We start from the raw sequence: 20656 nt of genomic DNA, 5'->3' as shown, positions 1-20656 counted from the left end.
GAGACTGAGCCCTCCGTCTCGCTGTTCTGGCTTGGGAACAGCCTTGCTAGCTTCTGCAGGACAGCGGGGTGAAGGCATCCCGCTGCCCTGGAGAGGTTTGCGGGCAGCCGTCCCCAAGCTAGAGCAGCGAGACGGAGCCCTCCGTCTCGCTGTTCTGGCTTGGGAACAGCCTTGCTAGCCTCTGCAGGACAGCGGGGTGAAGGCACCCGCTGCCCTGGAGAGGTTTGCGCGCAGCCGTCCCCAAGCTAGAGCAGCGAGACGGAGCCCTCCGTCTCGCTGTTCTGGCTTGGGAACAGCCTTGCTAGCCTCTGCAGGACAGCGGGGTGAAGGCACCCCGCTGCCCTGGAGAGGTTTGCGCGCAGCCGTCCCCAAGCTAGAGCAGCGAGACGGAGCCCTCCGTCTCGCTGTTCTGGCTTGGGAACAGCCTTGCTAGCCTCTGCAGGACAGCGGGGTGAAGGCACCCCGCTGCCCTGGAGAGGTTTGCGCGCAGCCGTCCCCAAGCTAGAGCAGCGAGAAGGAGCACTCCGCAGTGCTCTGTCTTCCTGTTCTGCCTTTGGGCTTAGCGGCGCAGCCTGCATTCGCTCTATAGGACGCACACACATTTCCCCTTAATTTTTGGAGGGGAAAATGTGCGTCCTATAGAACGAAAAATACGGTAACTCAATTTCTTACCTGTCCTTCAATATAAGGTCACAAACAATTTAAAAATGCAGCAATTTTAAAATACAGGTTTTTTAAAAAATAATACAAATATAATTCCTATTATACAGTAAAACACAATTATAATCCATTGCAAGGTGCATAACCAGGAATATTTTACAGAAATATTAAGCAGATTGATTCTTACCTAAATTTAGCTGTCTCTGGCTCCATTTCCAGCAGCTCTCGTACTGGGGAACGGGGCACATTTGCAGAGAATTTCTCTGTGATTAAAAACAACAACACCATGTTTGTAAACCCTCTTAATGAGAAACAATGAATTACTGAACATTTCTTCTGAGAGCTCCAATGTTACCTATTAATGGCCTCATCATTGGATAGTACACTTGCCAAACCATTTCAAGAGACATTCCACTATCCATGTAAATGGCACCAGCGAGTGACTCAAATATATCCCCCATGGCCTTTGGTACTTCTATGTCCTCCTCTTTTTCTTCATCTTCTTCAGATCTTCGGAGCTAAAGCAAATACCAAAACAAAACTGTGTTACAAAATTGTTGCAAATTTTCAATTATAAAGGATTTATTCACTCAGAACTGCAAATTTCCAACTTCTAGACGAGCAAGAATGGATTAAACAAAAGCCTGACATTAAACTGGTATTAAGCTAGCTTCGATATCTAGTCCTCCTCCTGTGTGCTATTCAAGTTCCTTGAGATCAGCCTTCTTTTTCTTAAAAGTTTTCTGTTCTTACAGCTGTGAAGAAATGTTTGAGCGATGCCTGTTGAAGTCTGAGAAGCAAGAGGGTGACTAAGATATCAGTGACTGGGAACAGGCTTCAGTGTCCCCCACTCCCAACTAAATAAACCTCCAAGAATTATATGCAAAATTGTAGCATTATGCAAAAGAGAAATGGTGTAAATATGCTCCATTTAAGTAATTTATACTGGTCTCAGAACACTGTTTTTATTGGCACAGAATTTGAATTACTTGGCTACAAAGTTTAATTTTTATATAATAATAATTAATTTTTATAATGAATGATTTTAGAATGTTGTTTATGCTGTACTTTTGTACTGTTTTATTGTTGTTAGCCGCCCTGAGCCCGGCTTCGGCTGGGGAGGGCGGGATATAAATAAAATTTATTATTATTATTATTAATTTAAAAAATAAATACAAATGCAACACACAGCCCTGGTCATAGGGTCAGTAGTTCACAATAATTCTGAAGTAGTGTGACAAAAGTCCTTGCTTGTATGCGGCACAGACAAGGATGAAATTCAGAATGCAGCCAGAATCCAATAACTAGTTGCTGTTCACAATGCCCTATTCAGTAGAAAGCCTCTACTTGATCTTGCCATGTTGTGCTAGATGTTTAAATTCTTCAATATAAACTCACACTAAAATGAGCTTCAACACACGCAAATGATTTTCCGGCGCCACTAACCTCGGAATCCATTCCTTGCATTTCATTTTTTTCCATCTGAAACTGCACAAAGTCATCAATAACATGAAACAGCTCGGGAGAGACAGCTTTGAAGTATTTGTGGTAATCGTACTTTACAGCCAATGAGGCAAAGATGGTGTTGTTAACAAGGGCAGATCGCAGGTCTGTTAGAACTCCAGGAGAGTGCTGCCGTGGGTCTTCGTAAAGGTGCTTGGTTATGAGGTAGTCCAAAATTGCATCTCCCAGGAATTCCAACCGCTGGTAACAATCTTAACACACAAGGGTTGAGGGATTGGCAAGAAATAGATAGCAATATAATTAACAATCCTCCCAAATAATCTGCCTCTCTTCAGGCATGTAAGCTTAATGCAAAAAGGGGATTTTTCACATGACTTACCAGTAATGGTGTTGTAATGATAGGAGGCATGAGTAAATGCCTGAAGTAGATAAGCCTTATTCTTAAAACTGTAGCTAATTTTCTTCTCGAAGTTTTCAAAGCCAGATATAAGGTGATGTAAGGTTCGCTCAGCATCTGGATGATCAAACATACATCTTGGAGGAATCTTTAAACAGCCATACATCAAGTCTTTATACAGAGAAGACTCTTGATTGGCTAGAGAGGCAGAAACACAGATTGCTGAAGAATATTTCTGCTGGTGGTTAAAATGCTCTCTGTAGGAATACAGAGCACTCTCCCAATCAGTTTTCTTAATAACCGGAAGCACTTTTAGCCCCAGTGAACAGAGGAAAAGCTGGGCAGCTCTTTCACCGCAGCTGGTCAGATAGCAGCCCAGAAGGGCTTCCACACAGTCTGCAATGCTTTTGTCAGCAATGCATTGTTCTGTATGTAAGTCATAGGAGATAGACTGTTTTCCAGCATCAATACCACAATTTTCCTCTGATGGATTCCAGAAACCCACTACAAAGTCATCCTCTTCAACAGCCTTGCTAGGGTCTAGATAGCACATTGCATCCCAGGAGCTGTAATCAAAATCATCAAAATCTGATGCAAACTGGACATTAGTCAAGGTTGATTTTTTGGGTGCTTTCCATTCATAACTGTTATCAGTGGGTGAAAATGGGGAAAGGGATATTTTCTTCACAAATGCTCCAGAACCCATTAACATATTGTCAATGAATTTGATATGCTCCTGATCGTATTCCATAAAGTCATCCTCAAAGTCAGCTTCCTCCTTGGGTACTCGCCACATTAAGTCGTCGTCGTCATCGTCATCATCATAATCATCATCAAGTTTTCCATTAGACATCAATCCCTCTTTTGTCTGAAAGTAGGAAAAAAATAAAACAGGAAGGGCCACTTAGTTTAATTACAAAAATAATTCCACAGCATCACAATAAAATGGTTATGGACAGTATTAACTATGCATTTCTCTCTCTCTCTTTCTTTCTTTCTTTCTTTCTCTCCTACATTAGATCTAAATACATTATTATTTATGCTGTCCAAGAACTATAGATGCCTGAACCACCTAGAAACAATGCTAGGCATTGGGAGACACTGTTCTACAGTGGTTTCAGTCCTTTTTGGAAAATTTGTCTCAGAATGTAGCACAGCAAAACTACAGAGAAAACAGAAATCTCTATTATCTTGGACTACTGCAATTATATTGTGCTTAAGCAGAAAAATGTCAATTTCTCACTTTAGTAAATAGAGCTTTTTGCAAATCAGTGAGAAGCCGATTTGCTCAGCATGAATGAAACCAGTTTAGACTATTGTTAAATTATATCTATAAACAGATGCAAGAGCTGTAGACCAAATATTTTAAGCAGGGGTTGACATTGATGTAAACAATTACTCGGATAGTACTGAAACACCATGCTAGGAATTTGATAGCTTGGTAAATGCCATAGGCTTAAAGAAAGTTTTAGCTTTCAGATACGTATTATATTTGGGGCGGGGGGATCACAACAATTTTTTTTTTTTTTTAGTTTTAATACATAACATTTTGGATATTCTGCCAACACATTGTTTTTCAATTATGATTTACGACAAGAATGATACTGTATTCAAATCTGCAAAGTAAACGAAGCTAAGGCGGAAATACATCCAAGCAGAAACAAGCCACATTGATACAATCAAGCCATTTCCTTTCCATTGCTCTCTTGTTTTTACAACAGAGAAAGAGACAATGAGGGACATCCAATTGTGCCTGTTCATCAGTAATATGAATGGACAATTGAACATTGGGTTTTCTCACCCCTGCAGTCCCTTGTGTGCCTCCCAAATCTGCTTTGAATGGTTAGGTGACCTGAGCAATAGGCCTGGGCAACATATCAATAAAAGGTAAAGGTAAAGGACCCCTGGACAGTTAAGTCCAGACAAAGGCGAATATGGGGTTGCAGCGCTCATCTCACTTTCATGGCGAGGGAGCCGGTGTTTGTCATGTGGCTAGCATGACTAAACTGCTACTGGCGCAAAGGAATATTGGACTTTTTTGTCAACACAGTGTGCGCAGCGACTGGAGCATAGAAATAAAAGGCTGTCCGCAATAGCTTTGCTTGTTTTTATTTTCGAAAATGTAACAATCAAAAGCTGCAAGCCATCACCAGTCCTCACCAGCAACTTACAAAACCTTTGATCAACTTAAATAGTTTCAAATAATCAATTAACCTATCACATCCCTTCCTGCATCCAGTGCAGAAAGTAACTCCCCTTTCTAATTAGGCAAAAAGTCAAGAGACCACAGGTGTGCAGCTAAGTAGGTCAAACTGCAAACATACACCTGTGAGCTTCAATTAACCAACCCCGTTCCTGTGTAGCATCACTGACCACTTTAAGATAAAGAAAAACCAACATGGAACACTGTGACGGAAACCAGAGCGCAGGCAAACAACATTTACCTTCCTGCCACAGCAGTACCTATTTATCTACTTGCACTGGTTGGCAGGAGCTGGGACAGAGCAACGGGAGCTCACTCCGTTGCGGGGATTCAAACCGCTGACCTTTTGATTGGCAAGCCCAAAGAGGCTCAGACCACAGCACCAGGACTGGTATGAGGAGCAGACCACGATGTCAGCTTCACTGAGTAGTATATCACTGGTGAAACTGCCACTGCTCCTAAGTCCCTCTGCTAGCAACTTCCTCTAGCGAGCGTTGCTAGCAGAGGGACTCAGGACAGGAGCAGTGGCGGTTTCACTAGCGATAAATCTGCCCTCATACTGCGTAGAGGGAGAAAAAAGCTGCATTGGTGAGGCGCCGTTCCTCCCTCTGCATCTCCCTCTGTGCGGTTGCTGCCCCCTTCAGCCGAGCAGTTAAAGGATCCCCCAGCCCGGTGCTGGCTCCCCCACGAGTGGGAAGAGCACCGGGGACGGGGAGCCCTCCCCATCCTTGGCAGAGCCACATGAAGGATCCCTGCTGCTCTCCCCTCTCATCCATGAGCAGGGAGAGCACTGGGGATGGCTCAGCTGGGGATCAGGAACCCTCACCACAGGCTCCTATGGTGACTGCAACAGTGAGGCAAGAGGACAAGTTTTCTTATGGATCAGTAACTAGTTAAAGAACATTTTCACAATGGAGGGAATCAGTGGATTATCAATGATCTTTACTAGGGTTAGTGTTATTTTAACATGCTCATGAGCAATGAGGAGTTGTGTGAGTGCTGAGATGGTCAAGTTTGTGGATGACACCAAACTATTCAGGAGGTAAAAACTGAAGAGTTCCAAAGAGCCTTTCCAAACAATCAAAGACGATCAAGTTTAATGTAAGTGCAGAATGACTCCCATCTTGCAGCAAAAAACTGACAGGACCTTAAAAGGCTGTGACTATGAAAGAGATGCTATGTCTTGATGGATGAGGAAGATGCCAATGTAAAAAATAGTGACAGAGAAAATAATAATGTTAGGGATCAATTTTAGCATCGTCACATTTGAAATATACCAAGCATAGCCTGATACTGTTGGACTACAACTCCCATCACCCCTTACCATTGGCGAAGATGACATCACACACACACACACACACACGGAAATACACTTCTGATTTGGCAATCTCAAAATTCCCAGATTTTTATTTTATTATTATTGCAGAGTGAGTGAACAAGACTCAGATGGACAGGACATCTTCTTCCCTTTTTTCCTGAGGAATTCCCATGATCAGTGCATTCAATCTATACAGCTAGAGTGTAATGGATTCTCTGTGTGCTAGTGCTTGTCCTATCCATATACATTCAAGTTGTTTCATGGTGTTGGCAGAAGCAACCCCCACCTTCACGTCCCCCTCTCAATTTGTGTACCCTCCCTTTCTATAACAGCTCACGTGCTGCTAAGAGATTATAACATACAAACTATATTACATGTCATGTGCACGAGTTATATTATTAAAGCCATTCTATTTTAAGAGTATAATAAAATAATACTGTTTGAAGGGAGTATACTTGAAATGTTTTACTCTACAATAAATATTTCACAGTGCAAACATTGAACAGCCTTTCAGTGTGCCCTCTGGTGGCTCTGTAGTCAAAATATGAATTTCAGAAAACTGATGAGCTCAAATAAAGCATTATTTGCTTTTTCTAATCAAAATATGAATTTTTTTATGGAGGAAAGCTAATCATAAAGCAAAGGACCACTGTAGTCCCCCCCCCATATTGAGCTGTTTTATATGAATATTGAAAAAGAAATAATAAAATACAAACAAGGCTATTATTCAGGAAGTTATATCACCAATGAATCAGTAGAAGTCTAGCAATCTTTCTAGCAATTTGACATCTGATTATTTTTACCAGTCAATATTCTTTACTCAACAGTGAAACAATTCATAGTACTAGACACATCTGGACTTTGTCCAAACACTATCTGTGTCAGTGTTTCTAGTAAATTGAGCGACGGCTTCAGAACCCCAGTAAATCCCACTAGGCAGTGACAGTTTTGGCAAAGCAAGACAAATATTAGTTCAGATCTATGTTTTTGATCCTTAATGAAGATTTAATGAATGTTAATGAGCTAACAGTCCCATTGCAAAATGCCAGCAAGATGACACCCCACACTGAAAGCACTACAAGTAAAACCTTTACTTTTGTACTCCCTGGGATAAACACACCAGCCACAATATAATGCAAGTCGCATATGAACCAAGCATAAGAAAAGATAAATGTAAACTCACAGCTTTCCTTACATCCCCTCTTGGAAGGAGAAGAGGATTGCTTAGGTCCAGTAAACAACATGCAAATCTGTACATGCAGTCTTACAAATATTTCCATGCATATTTATATATCTGTAGAAGCAAATAATTACTGCTCCTGAGAGGAGGGGAGAAGCATGTGAACCTGAGGATACTGACTGGTAGTTCACGTAACACCAAACCACGGTGGGGGCTACATCTGAACCACCTTGTGTTCGACATTGCAGCAAGTGCATGGGGCAGAGAAGGGTTCTTAAAAGACAACCCTCTGCAGTGAGACATATTAAAAGCTGCATACACACATCTTTAACCCAGACAATCTTGCTCTTTTGGTCACATGAGGCTAGAATTGCTGAAAACACATTCTTTATCAATTTCCATAATAGGTGCCTAGCACCAAGGTAAAAGGGTCATCTAGATTTTTAAAAACCCTTATTTTTCATGAGTATTCATGTTCATTCATAGCAAAGAGATAAATGTTCCTGAGGGACATTAAGAGTTTCCTAACAGCAGGCCAAGGAAAATATTGACAGTATATTTTCACTGCAAGTATTTCTGCTTTTTTCCACTTTATTAGTGAACCAATTTCCACAAATTGTCCTTTGTTAGTACTCCAACATCACTTTGCTCTCTATTTTTATTAATTAAAGCAGTGGTTTAAGAGGAGTTAAACACAAAGATGTAGTAGGTGATATTCTGCTGAAGTATGATAAGAAGCAGAAACCCCATTTGCCTGTTTCACTTGTAATGATATACTTATACACCAATACATTCAATTTTACATGTATTTCAACAAAGGCTTACCATTTCATCTTTTTCCCATTTGTCTGCATTACTCTTGTCTTGGTTTACTATGTAACCAGGAGGAAGCCAGTTGACAGGTGGGTCAAAAATAGATACCACCATGCGACTAGGAAGCCCTTTCTTTTTTCCAAGACGATACAAATTACAATTGCTGACCTTTAAAGAAAAAGAATTTATCATAATCTATAGGCAATCAATAATTCTGAGAACACAGTAAACACAAACTTTGATTTAAAACTTCCATTTATAAGCTTAATTTTGTGGTAAATTTCCCCCATATATATCAAAACCACAGCATTTAAACACACCCCTACATAATTGTTATCCAACTATGCTCAGATATGGGCTGCTACCTACTATTCATGGTTTATCCAAAAAAAGTTAATATACAGTCCGTGTGAAAGACAAGGAATTAGGACAAAACAAAGCTGCTCTTAAGTTTAGGGTGACATGATGTAAGACAAAATCCCATGCTCCTAATATTTGCATTCTATCTTTTATTGAAATCAGGAACAGTAAGCTATCATAATAATAATAATAATAATAATAAATTTTATTTATATCCCGCCCTCCCCAGCCGAAGCCGGGCTCAGGGCGGCTAACAACACCAATGTTTCACACTCGAATCAAAAAGAAAAACTCTTGGTGAACAAGGATATTGTAGAAATGGGAAAGGTTGAGGAAAGGGCAGCCAAAACGATCAAGGGGCTGGAGCAATTTACCCATGAGGGTTTACAGCATCTGGAGATTTTTAGCTTAGGGAAAAAGAAAGAGAGTAAGGGACACAACTGAGGTGAGTGAAATTATGTATGGTGTGGAGAAAGTGGATAGATAAAAGTCTATTTCCCTCTCTAGTTCTGATCTAAGAATTTGGGCAATCCCTAATCATGCAAATCACTGTGTGAAGTGCTTCTGCAGTTTGGGGTGAGCAACAAGGGGTGAGGTGGGGGAAGTTTAAAGGGAGGGAGAGTTGTTCAGATGTGGGGAAAGGTCAGCTGCCCCTAGTCAGATATATTCAGCCATCCCTTCTCAGTGATGATAAAGCTGCTTGCCTTTAGAAATCCCTATTAATTTATACTAGCATTGGTTATGTAACATCAAAAGCTGCCTTGTGGAGTCAGACCACTGGGTCTATCTAGTTAAATACTGTCTACACTGACTGGCAGCTGATCTCCAGGTTTTTGTCTCTCCCAAGGTAGAAATGCTAGGGATTGAAATGTAGGAATTTTTGCATGCAAAGCAGGTGTTCTTCCATTGAGCTATGGTCCTTCCACACAGCATATTTCTATCCTGCCCTTCATCCCAGGATGGTTTGTAATATAAAACCACAAAAATACATAAATCATGCTAACAAATAAATAAATCCAGTGCCTGAAGTTCTTAAGAAAACTGTGCATTACAGTGCTACTGGCATACCCATCCATTTCCATCCTGTATGTGGACTTATTATTTTTGGAACAGTTAAGGATCATGGAAGCATTACTCACTTTTTTGCTTCTCATATACGACAGGCGTCCCTCATGAGCATCAGGGTAAGTGCAAAACAAATATGTAGTGATGGCATGCTTTAGAAATGAATCACCAAGCATTTCAAGACGCTCCAGATTAAATCCATCGCTAGCATTTGAGAGAGTCAAAGCCTGAAGAATGAGACCAGGGTTTGGGCCAAGGGTTTTTGAGGAGTATCCCTTAGAAGGGCTTGTTACAGAATCCATTCTTTCCTTTGAAAGATCACAAGCATCTGAAGCACTGGTGTTCAGGGCCATTCTGGGACATCCATCTGAGGTAGATTTGTTAGCATTTCCATCAAGATATTTATTACTCAGTAGAGTACATTCATTGCTGGGCTTGAGCTGGTTCTCACTGTTGTATAAATTCTGAATAGGATACGAGGTAGTTGGTTGTACAGGTATTTCCTGCCTGGAGTAATTTAGCTGATTTCCTTGGCAAAAGTCTCGGCTAGCTAAGTCAAAATTGCCGTTGGCAAGATTTTTATTGTAAGAAACACCATTAACTGTTGCCAGTTCTACCGAGACGTCATTTTGGAGTTTACTGGGTGACTCAATCAATGTTCTGTTGCTCACAGACATTTGGTCATGCTTATCTGCAGAAGAGGTTTTATTAGCACCTTGATATGCAGCATTTTCAGGGACTACAATTGTGCTGTGCTTAAAATAATTTTCATTCTCTGCTACAGAAGAGCTAGAAGCAGAGATGAAGGATTTGCTGTCAATAGACTTCTTCCACCCAAAGTCCAGGTTAGGATATCTGTAAAATAAATTAACTGATTAATCATGTGTACACATGCATGTAGATAGATGCTGATGTGATTATTATTTTTTACTGTAAATGTTAATTATCTGAAAGCATTTTAATTGATTTTGTTTTTACTGATAATGTTAACTGTTCTTGTAAACCGACAATCAAGCAGTATATAAATTTTGTTAGCTAAATAAATAAGGCACAGGGCCACAACGTTGGTGCTTTCCATCTACCTACAACAATCACACACCCAAATAGCCCAAACTGAAAACTGCTTTGGGAACTCACATTCCAAGTCAGCTCCTGAACAGGAATTGAGCCACTCCTAGTAGCAAAAGAGGAAGATCCCACTCATAGGAGCCAACTTCTAGGGGCTAATGACCCTCCCCCCCATAAAGTATTTGAGGAGGGCAGACCCCCGCAAAATTGATGGGCATTGTGATTCAAATGGTGTGTATGCTGCATATCTTGTGATTATGTGGGGCGGGGCTTACCTCCCCCCCACCCCAATTTTTTATTTGAGTTGGCACCCCTGATCCCGCTGTAACACTTCATTATGCTGGGCAGTGGGCATAGTGTAACAGTTTGATATCTATATTTTTTGATAGATGCTGGTTATAAAATACAAAGAACCACAAGCGGAACAATATAGTTGCTTGCACTGTTCTACAAATACATGAGCCACATGCTACTATAAGAACTCTGAAACTAAGTGCCTAAATTAGTTCCCTGCCACCCAATTCCTTTTCCTTCTGCCATGCCTTTTAGATGAATGATAAAATCTGGGATTAGGAATAGTCTTTTTATTGATCCTGGTAAACTGCTCTGGAATATTTTTTTGGTGGATGCATGGGATAAAAATCCTTCAAAGACACAACTACAGAGGAAGAGTCTGCATAGTGCTATAAGAGGCATGCTATATAATATATATCATGCTTGCGCATGGAGAGCATTATGTTTGAATTTAGCTTCAATTATTGCACAACTTATTAGGTGTGAGGTGTATAAATAGCCCTTCCATGAGCAGAAGATGGTTTCTACATATGGAAGGCACACCTTTGGCAAATGAGAAGCTACCAGAGGACATAGCAATGGCAAAATGTCAGACTACTATACAACATAACTTTATAGAGATTAACTACAGTATTCCAATACCTGAAATCTGAAGGGAGTGACTTAACTCCTACACCAGCATCAATGGCGGTTTGGGATCTGAGTTCCTCGGCTGTCAAAAGGCAGTGAAGACGATAAAGAATGCTGGGGAGGCAAACTGCTTTTCTCCACAGCGATGCTGGAATAGGATGGATAGCACAGAGTTCTGGAACCAGAATCTTTAATAAAGAATAAAATTTGCCTTTAGTCTCTCGATATTTCAGAGCACAGGTGGCAACCCACAGTTTAAGGGCCTGATTTCCCACCAAGGTTTTATTTCTACCCCCTTCCCTTCCCCAAGACCAAACTAATTTTGGCAACAGCAGCCAAAAGGGAAAGGAAAAAAGGGAGAATATACAGCACTGGGAAGGATAAAAGCCCAACACCTTGATAGAGTTGCAGACTCCCACCCTACCCTCCACTCATCAGATCAAACATTTGATGAGTTTGGAGTGGGAAACAGCCTCTCTTCAGACAATCTAAGTGGAGGAGTGCATACCTTGGAGGGGGGGAGGGGGGACGTGCAAAAGCGTGCGTGAGGTGCAGCCTCCAGAGGGTTGGGGCAAAAGTGAATACCATCCTCAGACCAAAAGTGGTTAGTCAGCCCATTTTAGGGTACTAAAGAGGTGCTGAACACCATAAAATAGGAAATTTGTCATTACCTGTTTGTTCTGTAGACTTTCCCACTTAGCTTTCCTCTTCTCAGCACTACTCAGTGGAAGAGCTTTCCCCTTCTGATTCAGATGACGAGGAGTCAAAAGATTAAGTCTAAAGAGAAAATGGGAAGGGCTGTTCTTTAAAACATGCAGTATAACTTTGCATTTCACCCTGGAAGGTGGTGCAAGGAAAAATGAGGAAAAGCTTGATTAAAAGATGTTAAAACCAGGGATGTGGGAAAATAATATTAGATATGTTATCAGACTTAGAGAAATTATTTTTGTTTCCCTTGAAATTCCCCAGATATTTCTCCTGAGCAGGAACCACCAAATGCATTTCAGGTAAAAACTGCCGTATTTTTTGCTCTATAAGACTCACTTTGTCCCTCCTAAAAAGGGGAAATGTGTGTGCGTCTTATGGAGCGGATGCAGGCTGCGCAGCTATCCCAGAAGCCAGAACAGCAAGAGGGATTGCTGCTTTCACTGCGCAGCGATTCCTCTTACTGTTCTGGCTTCTGAGATTCAGAATATTTTTTTTCTTGTTTTCCTCCTCCCAAAACTAGGTGCGTCTTGTGGTCTGGTGCATCTTATAGAGCGAAAAATATGGTAATTTCAACTCTATTTAACAAGTGGGGCCTGCAGCAAAATATTGCAGCACGGAGAGCAGCTGTTCTGGATTCCAAGCATTACATTCTATTCTTCCCCTTCCCATATCTCTCTCTCCCCACCCTCTCTCAAACATACGGCATTCTGCAGCCAATTTTTTCCACTTCTGCAAACCTTGAGAGATCCCATGTTGACTATATTGAAACAATACAAATTAGAACTATTTTAAGCTATCAAAACCCTCTTTACCTTGAAGATGTGTGGTCCACATCCAGCAATGGCTGGTTGAGATTGGTCAGGTCAAGGTTATACTTGGTTTTATAATATTCAGCAAAAGTTTCATATTCTGGGGAAGGAAATTTGCTCAGTGGAGTAAGATCTGTGTAGACATCAGCAACATAAAATCGATGAGGCTGATCAAAATTTCGATACCTAGACAGAAGCAGATATTTGGGTTGCAATGTCAAATGTTCTGCTGAACAGGTTCCCTAACATGACCTGAAGTTATACATCAGAAAAGAAGTCCTACTATGCAACCACAAGCAAGTCCAAAATAAAATATAAGTTATTTCCATTAATGCTGAGTGGAATGACTGGATTTATCAAAATAGTTAAGCACTGGCCAGGACACAAAGGGCTACTCTGGGCACATCCAGTAATCTGTGCCAATGATAATTTTATTGGTTTTAATTTAATTTTATTATTTCATTAACCATATTATTTTTTACTTGTAGACTCTCCTGCATATCAGGAGGTGAGCTCCTGTAAGCCAGGGTTAAGCATCTTTAACCATGTTTATATCTATGAAATATTAGCAGCTGACAAATACTGGTCTCTCTCTCACACACACAGTATAATCACCTTGGAATGATAACTGCATCCTGGTAATCTTCTAATTTGAAAATAAAAGGTGTCTCTTTTGTATACTGTGTACTGGGAATGCCTGTACGTGCTTCAGATTTTTCAATATCTTCCATAAATTTAAAATCAATGTCCAAAGTGCTGGAGCCATCAACTTGAAAGAAAGAAAATGTATTTGTTTTAGCTGTCAAAAAAGATTTTTTTAAAAAAACAAACCCCCTTGTGTACATTCCCAATCATCATCCATTTACCTATTGTAGCAAAACCTACTAAGTCTTAATGCTGCAATAGATCTGTTAGTATCACAGGACTCTTGCTGAACTATAGTTGTAATCCACAGCATCTGGAGGGCATTCTGCAGCCCACAACTTCTAAGAGAGCACCAAGCTGGTTATCCCTGCTGTATTATATACCTCTGATGTAATTCCAACTATAACCATTACCCTTTTCTCAAACTGTGAATCTAAAATAAACAGAACAATTCACTGGATACAAAGAAGAATAGAAATTAGCCAATGCAAACATATTCTGCACAGGAGTGCCTGAAGTGATGTAAGGGGTAGCTTCTACAACAGTTCTAAATATCCTGTTTTTAAGTGCAAGTGGAAGAACAAAGCTGGATTTATTTCATTTTTCTTGTACAATGCCCCTCACTTAAGCAGAAAACCCCTTCTGCATGCAGATGGATCCAACCCATTGTATATAAAAAACTCCCAGGTTGTGGAATTCCCTACCCATAGAGGTGTGCCTGGCACGTTCACTATATAGCTTTCCACGAACTCTCAAAAAATACTTCTTTACCCTGTCCTTTGATACCTAAGGTGTGTGTTTTCAAGACCCACCCACAAAGTATAATTTGTTTTAACTCTTTTTAATAATGATTTTTAAATTTCCACTGGACCTTCTGGGATGCATAATAATAATAATAATAATGACAAGGGACGCGAGTGGCGCTGTGGGTAAAACCTCAGCGCCTAGGACTTGCCGATCGTCAGGTCGGCGGTTCGAATACCCGCGGCGGGGTGCGCTCCCGTTGCTCGGTCCCAGCGCCTGCCAACCTAGCAGTTCGAAAGCACCCCGGGTGCAAGTAGATAAATAGGGACCGCTTACTAGCGGGAAGGTAAACAGTGTTTCCGTGTGCTGCGCTGGCTCGCCAGATGCAGCTTGTCACGCTGGCCACGTGACCCGGAAGTGTCTGCGGACAGCGCTGGCTCCCAGCCTCTAGAGTGAGATGAGCGCACAACCCTAGAGTTTGTCAAGACTGGCCCGTACGGGCAGGGGTACCTTTACCTTTAATAATAATGACAATAACGATAATAGCAAATTAATATTTACAACAGTCTTCTCCTCACCAACATTAAGAGGTAGAACACAATAGGCTGAATCAGCATCGGTAGGTCTGAATTCTAGTGCAGGTTTCTCAAGCCGAAGAATGTGAGAGAAAATGTACTGGTGAAGTCTTGTGATCAACTCAAGCATTTGTAAAGACAAAGTGAATCCTGATTTCTTTAGCTCAATAGATATGGTCACTTCTCCCGAGCGGGTATACACAGGAAAGTGAGGAATCTGAGTGAAGAAAGGGGGGGTGGGGAGAGACAAGTCAATATGAGATTGTTCCAACAAAGAACTGGCCAAAGTGCTAACGTGCAACTATTTATGCATATTTTTTCTACCTGAAGACAAATGGGTGGAATCTCATAACCACAGTTAATACTTCTGGATTGAGACTGGCTGAGTGGCACAGAGAACTGATGGACAGAAATGCCTCTCCAAGCATCTCTAAATTCAAGTGGATTATGGAAGGGTAGGTGTGGCTTTAAGATTTTGGGGAATTTTTTTTTTTTAATTGCTTGGCATATCACTTGCTAGGGCTAAGCCCTGGCTACCTAATGGACCAGCCTCCACTGACTTTAATCATGAAGTAGTAGAAATGAAGAGTGGAAATAATGCAACAAGCTAAAATACCAAAATTCATTGAGCACCATTAATTGCTTGTAGTCATGTTTCAAAGGTATCCTCTCAGCTAACAATATAAACTAAATAAGTTGGGGGCGGGGAGGCTCAGTAGAGCATACCTATAAATCCACCGCCTGGAATGTGGGTGGCTCTGTGGTCTAAACCACTGAGCCTCTTGGGCTTGCCGATCGGAAGGTCAGCAGTTTGAATCTGTGCAATGGGATGAGCTCCCGTTGCTCTGTCCCAGCTTCTGCCAACCTAGCAGTTTGAAAGCACACCAGTGCAAGTAGATAAATAGGTACCACTGCAGAGGGAAGGTAAACAGTGTTTCCGTGCACTCTGCCACTCGTCATGGTGTCTTGTTGTGCAAAAAATGGTTTAGTCATGCTGGCCACATGACCTGGAAAACTGTCTGTGGACAAATACTGGCTCTCTTGGTCTGAAAAGCGAGATGAGCGCCGCACCCCAGTCGCCTTTGACTGGACTTAACCATCCAGGGGTTCTTTACCTTTAATAAATCCACCACTGTCTGTTTCCAAGTCATTTTTATAAGATACAAAAGCCACTGGAATGCGACATGCAAAGCCACAGATACCAAAAAGCTCTGAGCTACTGCTTTGAAAGGATAAATTATGCTGGAATGATTGATGCAACTATTTGTAGTGAACTAAAATGAAATGATTAAGTTTGTTTCATGAATATGAATGAGTGATGTGACACAATGACCTGCTTCCAAATCTGCAACATCTCAAAGCAGACTAGATAGACTACAAGCACAAGTTTACTACCTGAGGTATAGGTTTGGCTGTCAGTATTCCAAAACATCTTGCAGTATCTTCAGGAGGATATAGCTTTCGCCGCCTGAAGTTGAGCTCATCAGGTAGAGGGGTAGTTAATACCATTCCAATTACATAAAGGTAACAGGGTTGGTCAGGTTTGGGATAACTATCCGTCAAACATTCTGGAATCTATAGGTATAGGATAAATTGAATTTATTTTTAAAATAAAAAGTTCCCTTATGAATTACTTTTGTGCTTATTTTTTTACTTATAAATTTATCTTTGTACACAAGTAGTTTAAAATGGAAAAGACATCAGGATAAAGGAATACATTTCAGTCTGCATTCTGAGTGTAAGCAAAACAAGATCAGAATCTCTGCTCCACAACGTGCATAATTTCTACCCTTACAAGTGTTCTGCCACAACAACATTAAAATAATAAATCTGCAAATAAAGTGCAGCAGTATGGAACAAATAATTCATGGAGTGAACTCTAGCCTACAAAATGCACATGATCCAATAAGCTGGTGAATCTTTGCAAGGACTCTGGCTGCACACGGGGGCATAAAAAGCAGTGTATGAATACATTTGTTCTTGTAATAAAGTAGTTCATTAAGCAACCGTTTAAAAGATGTAATTGTTAAGAGTAAAAGGCTAAGTGACTTTACTACACCATAAAACTTATGGGTAGGACTGTAGCGTAGTCTAGAGCAGTGTTTCCCAACCTTGGGCCTCCAGCTGTTTTTGGACTACAGTTCCCATCATCCCTGACCACTGGTCTTGCTAGCTAGGGATTATGGGAGTTGTAGTCCAAAAACAGCTGGAGGCCCAAGGTTGGGAAACACTGGTCTAGAGCACCTATTTTGCACACCAGAAGTCAGAGCTTCATTCTCTGGCTTTCTGAGGACTTTCACACTGGCACTAATTAGTCCTACATCTACTTGGCTTAAGTAAGAATGCTGCAACATGCGCCATCAACCATGTCTTGTATTACACAAGCAAAAACCTGAAGTAGCAGCCTGCCTTTCTTTACTCTGCTGTCGTTTAAATATAAAAAAGTACTATACATTCTTAAATGAAGCAAAAAGTATTAATTTTCCACAATGTCAGATTAGCGTCCACAACATAAAACTTTATACAGAATTATTTCCTCCCTCAATCTCCTTCTCCACCCGCCACCCCCCAGATCTGAATGGAAAATGGAAAAAGTCTGTCTTAGCCTATGTGATCATAGTATCCATTACTCCATGGTAGAGTATCAAGACTCCTTTCCCCAAACATATGGGAATTATTGTTTGCAAAACATTCCTGTAGGACCTTGGGGTTAGTCTATTCATATCCTGCCTCTGCTATGCAACTTAGAAGAATCTTAAGTAAACATGGTTCAACACCACAGCACAGTCACACATAGTGAGGGCACAGAACTATACTAACAGCTTTAGGGTAGCATTGCCTTCGTTTTGTAGAGCCTGGCCTTCCTGGAACACTGGTTTCTTCTTCATCATGCAAGTCAAGTTCCTCCTCATATTTCACTGTCTCTTTCCCAACAGGCATCAAGTGATCATCCAGTTCACCTAAAATGCATTGATAAATAACAAGTTATAAATCCAATTTTATTTCATAAAATGTGGAAATATCTATCCCTTCGGGGCCGGGGGAACTTTTATAAGACCTATGATAAAAATGTTGAGGAACTGTGACATTTCAGTGAACTCAGTAACAAAGCATCAGCAGTCAATCCACATGCACCTTATATTCTTTGCCAATGAAAGGTCTTAAATTCCTCAGTTGTTTAAGGCAATGTCGTTTTTTGGTTGCTTTTTTAAAAACCTTTCCAAGTACATGCAAAAGAATTAAAAATAATCCTTTGTTGGAAGTGACAGGGAACTTAATTTCCTGCACCAATGGCTTGGTGAAAGCTGCCTAAATTTAAATAACCAACGAAAAGCTTTTAAACGTTCTCAGATGCTACACCATTTTTGTTAAATGCTATTGTTTAGAGACCAATCTATAACACTTAGCATCTAAAAGTAATATATTCAGCATGATCCTATTCATGTTTACTCAGAAGGAAGTCCCACCAAGTTCATTGGGCTTTATTTCCAATACACGTTTGCATTATTCCCAAACATATTGCCTGGGATCCAGACTTGTGAAGGTGGAATTCCACTCAAGCAAATGGCATGGCCTCTCCTCTTGACGATAACCCCAATAGTCTCAAAAAAGCTGCAACAGCTGGCAAAAATGGGGTGGGGTAGGAGAGTTATAATTATGTTTAGTTGTATATATTAAAAATGTAACGACATCTATAAAAATCAATAAAAAATATTTACTACAACAAAAATGCTGCAGAGGATCTGAAGAGCTTCCATAACAGCGGGGGCGAGAAGAGAGGAGTTTCAACTTGTGGAAAGAATTGGGGGAAATCAAGCTGAAACACCTTACAAGTGACCCTCACAAGTTAGGGGTGGGCACATGGGGGCTGCATAGAGGAGGAGGTGGGAAACTGGCATTGTATGAGTGAGTGGCCTTCCACTCACATGTTTTTGGCTCCAAATCCTATTTCCCTGCAGCCAATGATGTATCAGTTATATAATCAAATATATATATATCTGGAGGAAGTGTTCCCAAATTTCTGTTGTGCTTTCCACAGTTGCATGAAATGTTTTTGGCAGCAAATATGTAGGCGTTGACAAGCATATCAATAAAAAAGTACAAAATTGTATCCTTTAGGTTTTTCATGACTAAATAAATGTTCCTCGCTTTCAAATATGCTTACCAATCTTATGCAATTTTTCACAGCAAATAAGAGCAACAACTCTCTCTGCCAATCTTGTACAATTCATTGGAGGACCCTAGAAATAAAATGTGAACCAATTGTATTAAAGGAAGCATATGTTCTCATACTCGTGTGTGTGTGTGTGCACGCGCGCACACACACACACGCGCACACACACACACACGAACAGCTCCTATGCAAAGGACACCTTAAATAATAATAAAATCACATTAAAAACACATGACCCTAAATAGAATAGATAAAAATTTGATTACCAGCACAAGTTGTTAATTTTTTCTCATGCAGCAGCAAATAAGATACATGGGATCCTACTGTATAATAAATACCAAACCACAGATGATTAGTGAACACAGAACATGAAGGAATAATATATTTTCCTTTAGATTCCAAAAGCTCTGTGCTGAGACAGCTGCTAACAGAAACTGGGCCCGGACCCAGCTCAATGAAGCACTTCCTATGCAATTTCCAATGAGTTCATTCATGTCTTAATATGCTAGTCTAGTCAGGATGATGAAAAAGATTAAGATTATCTTCTCTCACTTCCTATTTTGGGCTCTATGCTCTACAGTGTTTAGAACAGTCAACTGTGCCCCATTTGATAGTTTTAGCTGATGCAGCATAATTCGCTGCTTGCACCAATTATCGAGCTTATGGCAAATCCATGGGATCAAGCTGCCAAGCAGAACAGGGCTGCAAAATAAGCACTACAGCAAAGCGTTATCTTAAACCAGTGCCAATGGAAAAAAGTAGAACTTTGAACATATTCCAAGCATAAAGTAACCTAAATAAACTGAAATACTTACAACTATTGATGCTCGTAGAGGAGAATTGATAGGTAGATAAAGAGTTGAATAAAATGTGTTATCAGGGAGTTCTCTAGTTTTACACTTGGGAGCTAGATGAGTAAACGGGTCACTTGGCAGTCTAGCACAGTACCTATGTAACACAAGATTAAAGATAATTAAGTTATTCTAGGAAAGAGCCATGCCACTGAAGAATTTAAAATAATGCATTGGGCTTACTCTGGGAAGGGGAAAGTGAGCATCACATGCTAGTCCTGCTTCCAACATCCCTGCAGCTGCTCCACCTCTGATCTTTTTGAAAAGTCTACAGGAAACCTGAATGTTCAGCTGAACACAGTTGCAAACTGCCTCATAATCAGAAAGGTTCCTGGTCATGTGAAGGCTGAATGTACTTATAAGCCCCCTCAGAACTCCTTGCTAAACAAGGAAAGGTCAGGGATTTAGTGGAAATTTTTAAAATCAGATACTAGAAATGAATGGGGAAGGAGGAGCCAATATGTTAAAAGTCAAGGCTCAGAGTCGTCAACTGGAATCACTGTTAAGGATGAACAGTAATAACTATCTGACAGCCATCGAGCGGGAACAAATTGAGCTTAAGGGCAGAGAAGTTCTAATATACAGTGAGAATGATTAATTCAGTTGTTAAAGCTTAGGTAAACTGGATTCTCTGCTTAAAATTTCAGTTAAAAATGAGATTTAGTAGAACATTTGTACACCAGAAAGTGTTACAGAAA

The 20656-nt window shown here is 40.6% G+C and overlaps 1 protein-coding gene across 1 annotated transcript in view; it reads right to left on the bottom strand.

The window, feature by feature from the left end:
* DICER1 (dicer 1, ribonuclease III) overlaps positions 1 to 20656 on the bottom strand; it is a 56077-nt gene that overhangs the window by 8587 nt on the left and 26834 nt on the right. The window contains exons 14-28 of the mRNA XM_028716841.2: positions 19923 to 20055; positions 19099 to 19174; positions 17754 to 17893; positions 16329 to 16508; positions 14937 to 15150; positions 13585 to 13738; positions 12973 to 13155; positions 12124 to 12229; positions 11465 to 11640; positions 9535 to 10315; positions 8048 to 8203; positions 2504 to 3389; positions 2107 to 2375; positions 1016 to 1178; positions 848 to 923 (exon numbers count right to left, since the gene is read on the bottom strand). Coding sequence (XP_028572674.2) covers positions 848 to 923; positions 1016 to 1178; positions 2107 to 2375; positions 2504 to 3389; positions 8048 to 8203; positions 9535 to 10315; positions 11465 to 11640; positions 12124 to 12229; positions 12973 to 13155; positions 13585 to 13738; positions 14937 to 15150; positions 16329 to 16508; positions 17754 to 17893; positions 19099 to 19174; positions 19923 to 20055 — 3693 coding nt within the window. The remainder of the gene's footprint in view (positions 1 to 847; positions 924 to 1015; positions 1179 to 2106; positions 2376 to 2503; positions 3390 to 8047; positions 8204 to 9534; positions 10316 to 11464; positions 11641 to 12123; positions 12230 to 12972; positions 13156 to 13584; positions 13739 to 14936; positions 15151 to 16328; positions 16509 to 17753; positions 17894 to 19098; positions 19175 to 19922; positions 20056 to 20656) is intronic.

This window comes from Podarcis muralis, chromosome 1 (genome assembly GCF_964188315.1).
Source record: "Podarcis muralis chromosome 1, rPodMur119.hap1.1, whole genome shotgun sequence".
NCBI lineage: Eukaryota > Metazoa > Chordata > Lepidosauria > Squamata > Lacertidae > Podarcis > Podarcis muralis.
This window is presented reverse-complemented; position numbering and strand designations above follow the sequence as displayed.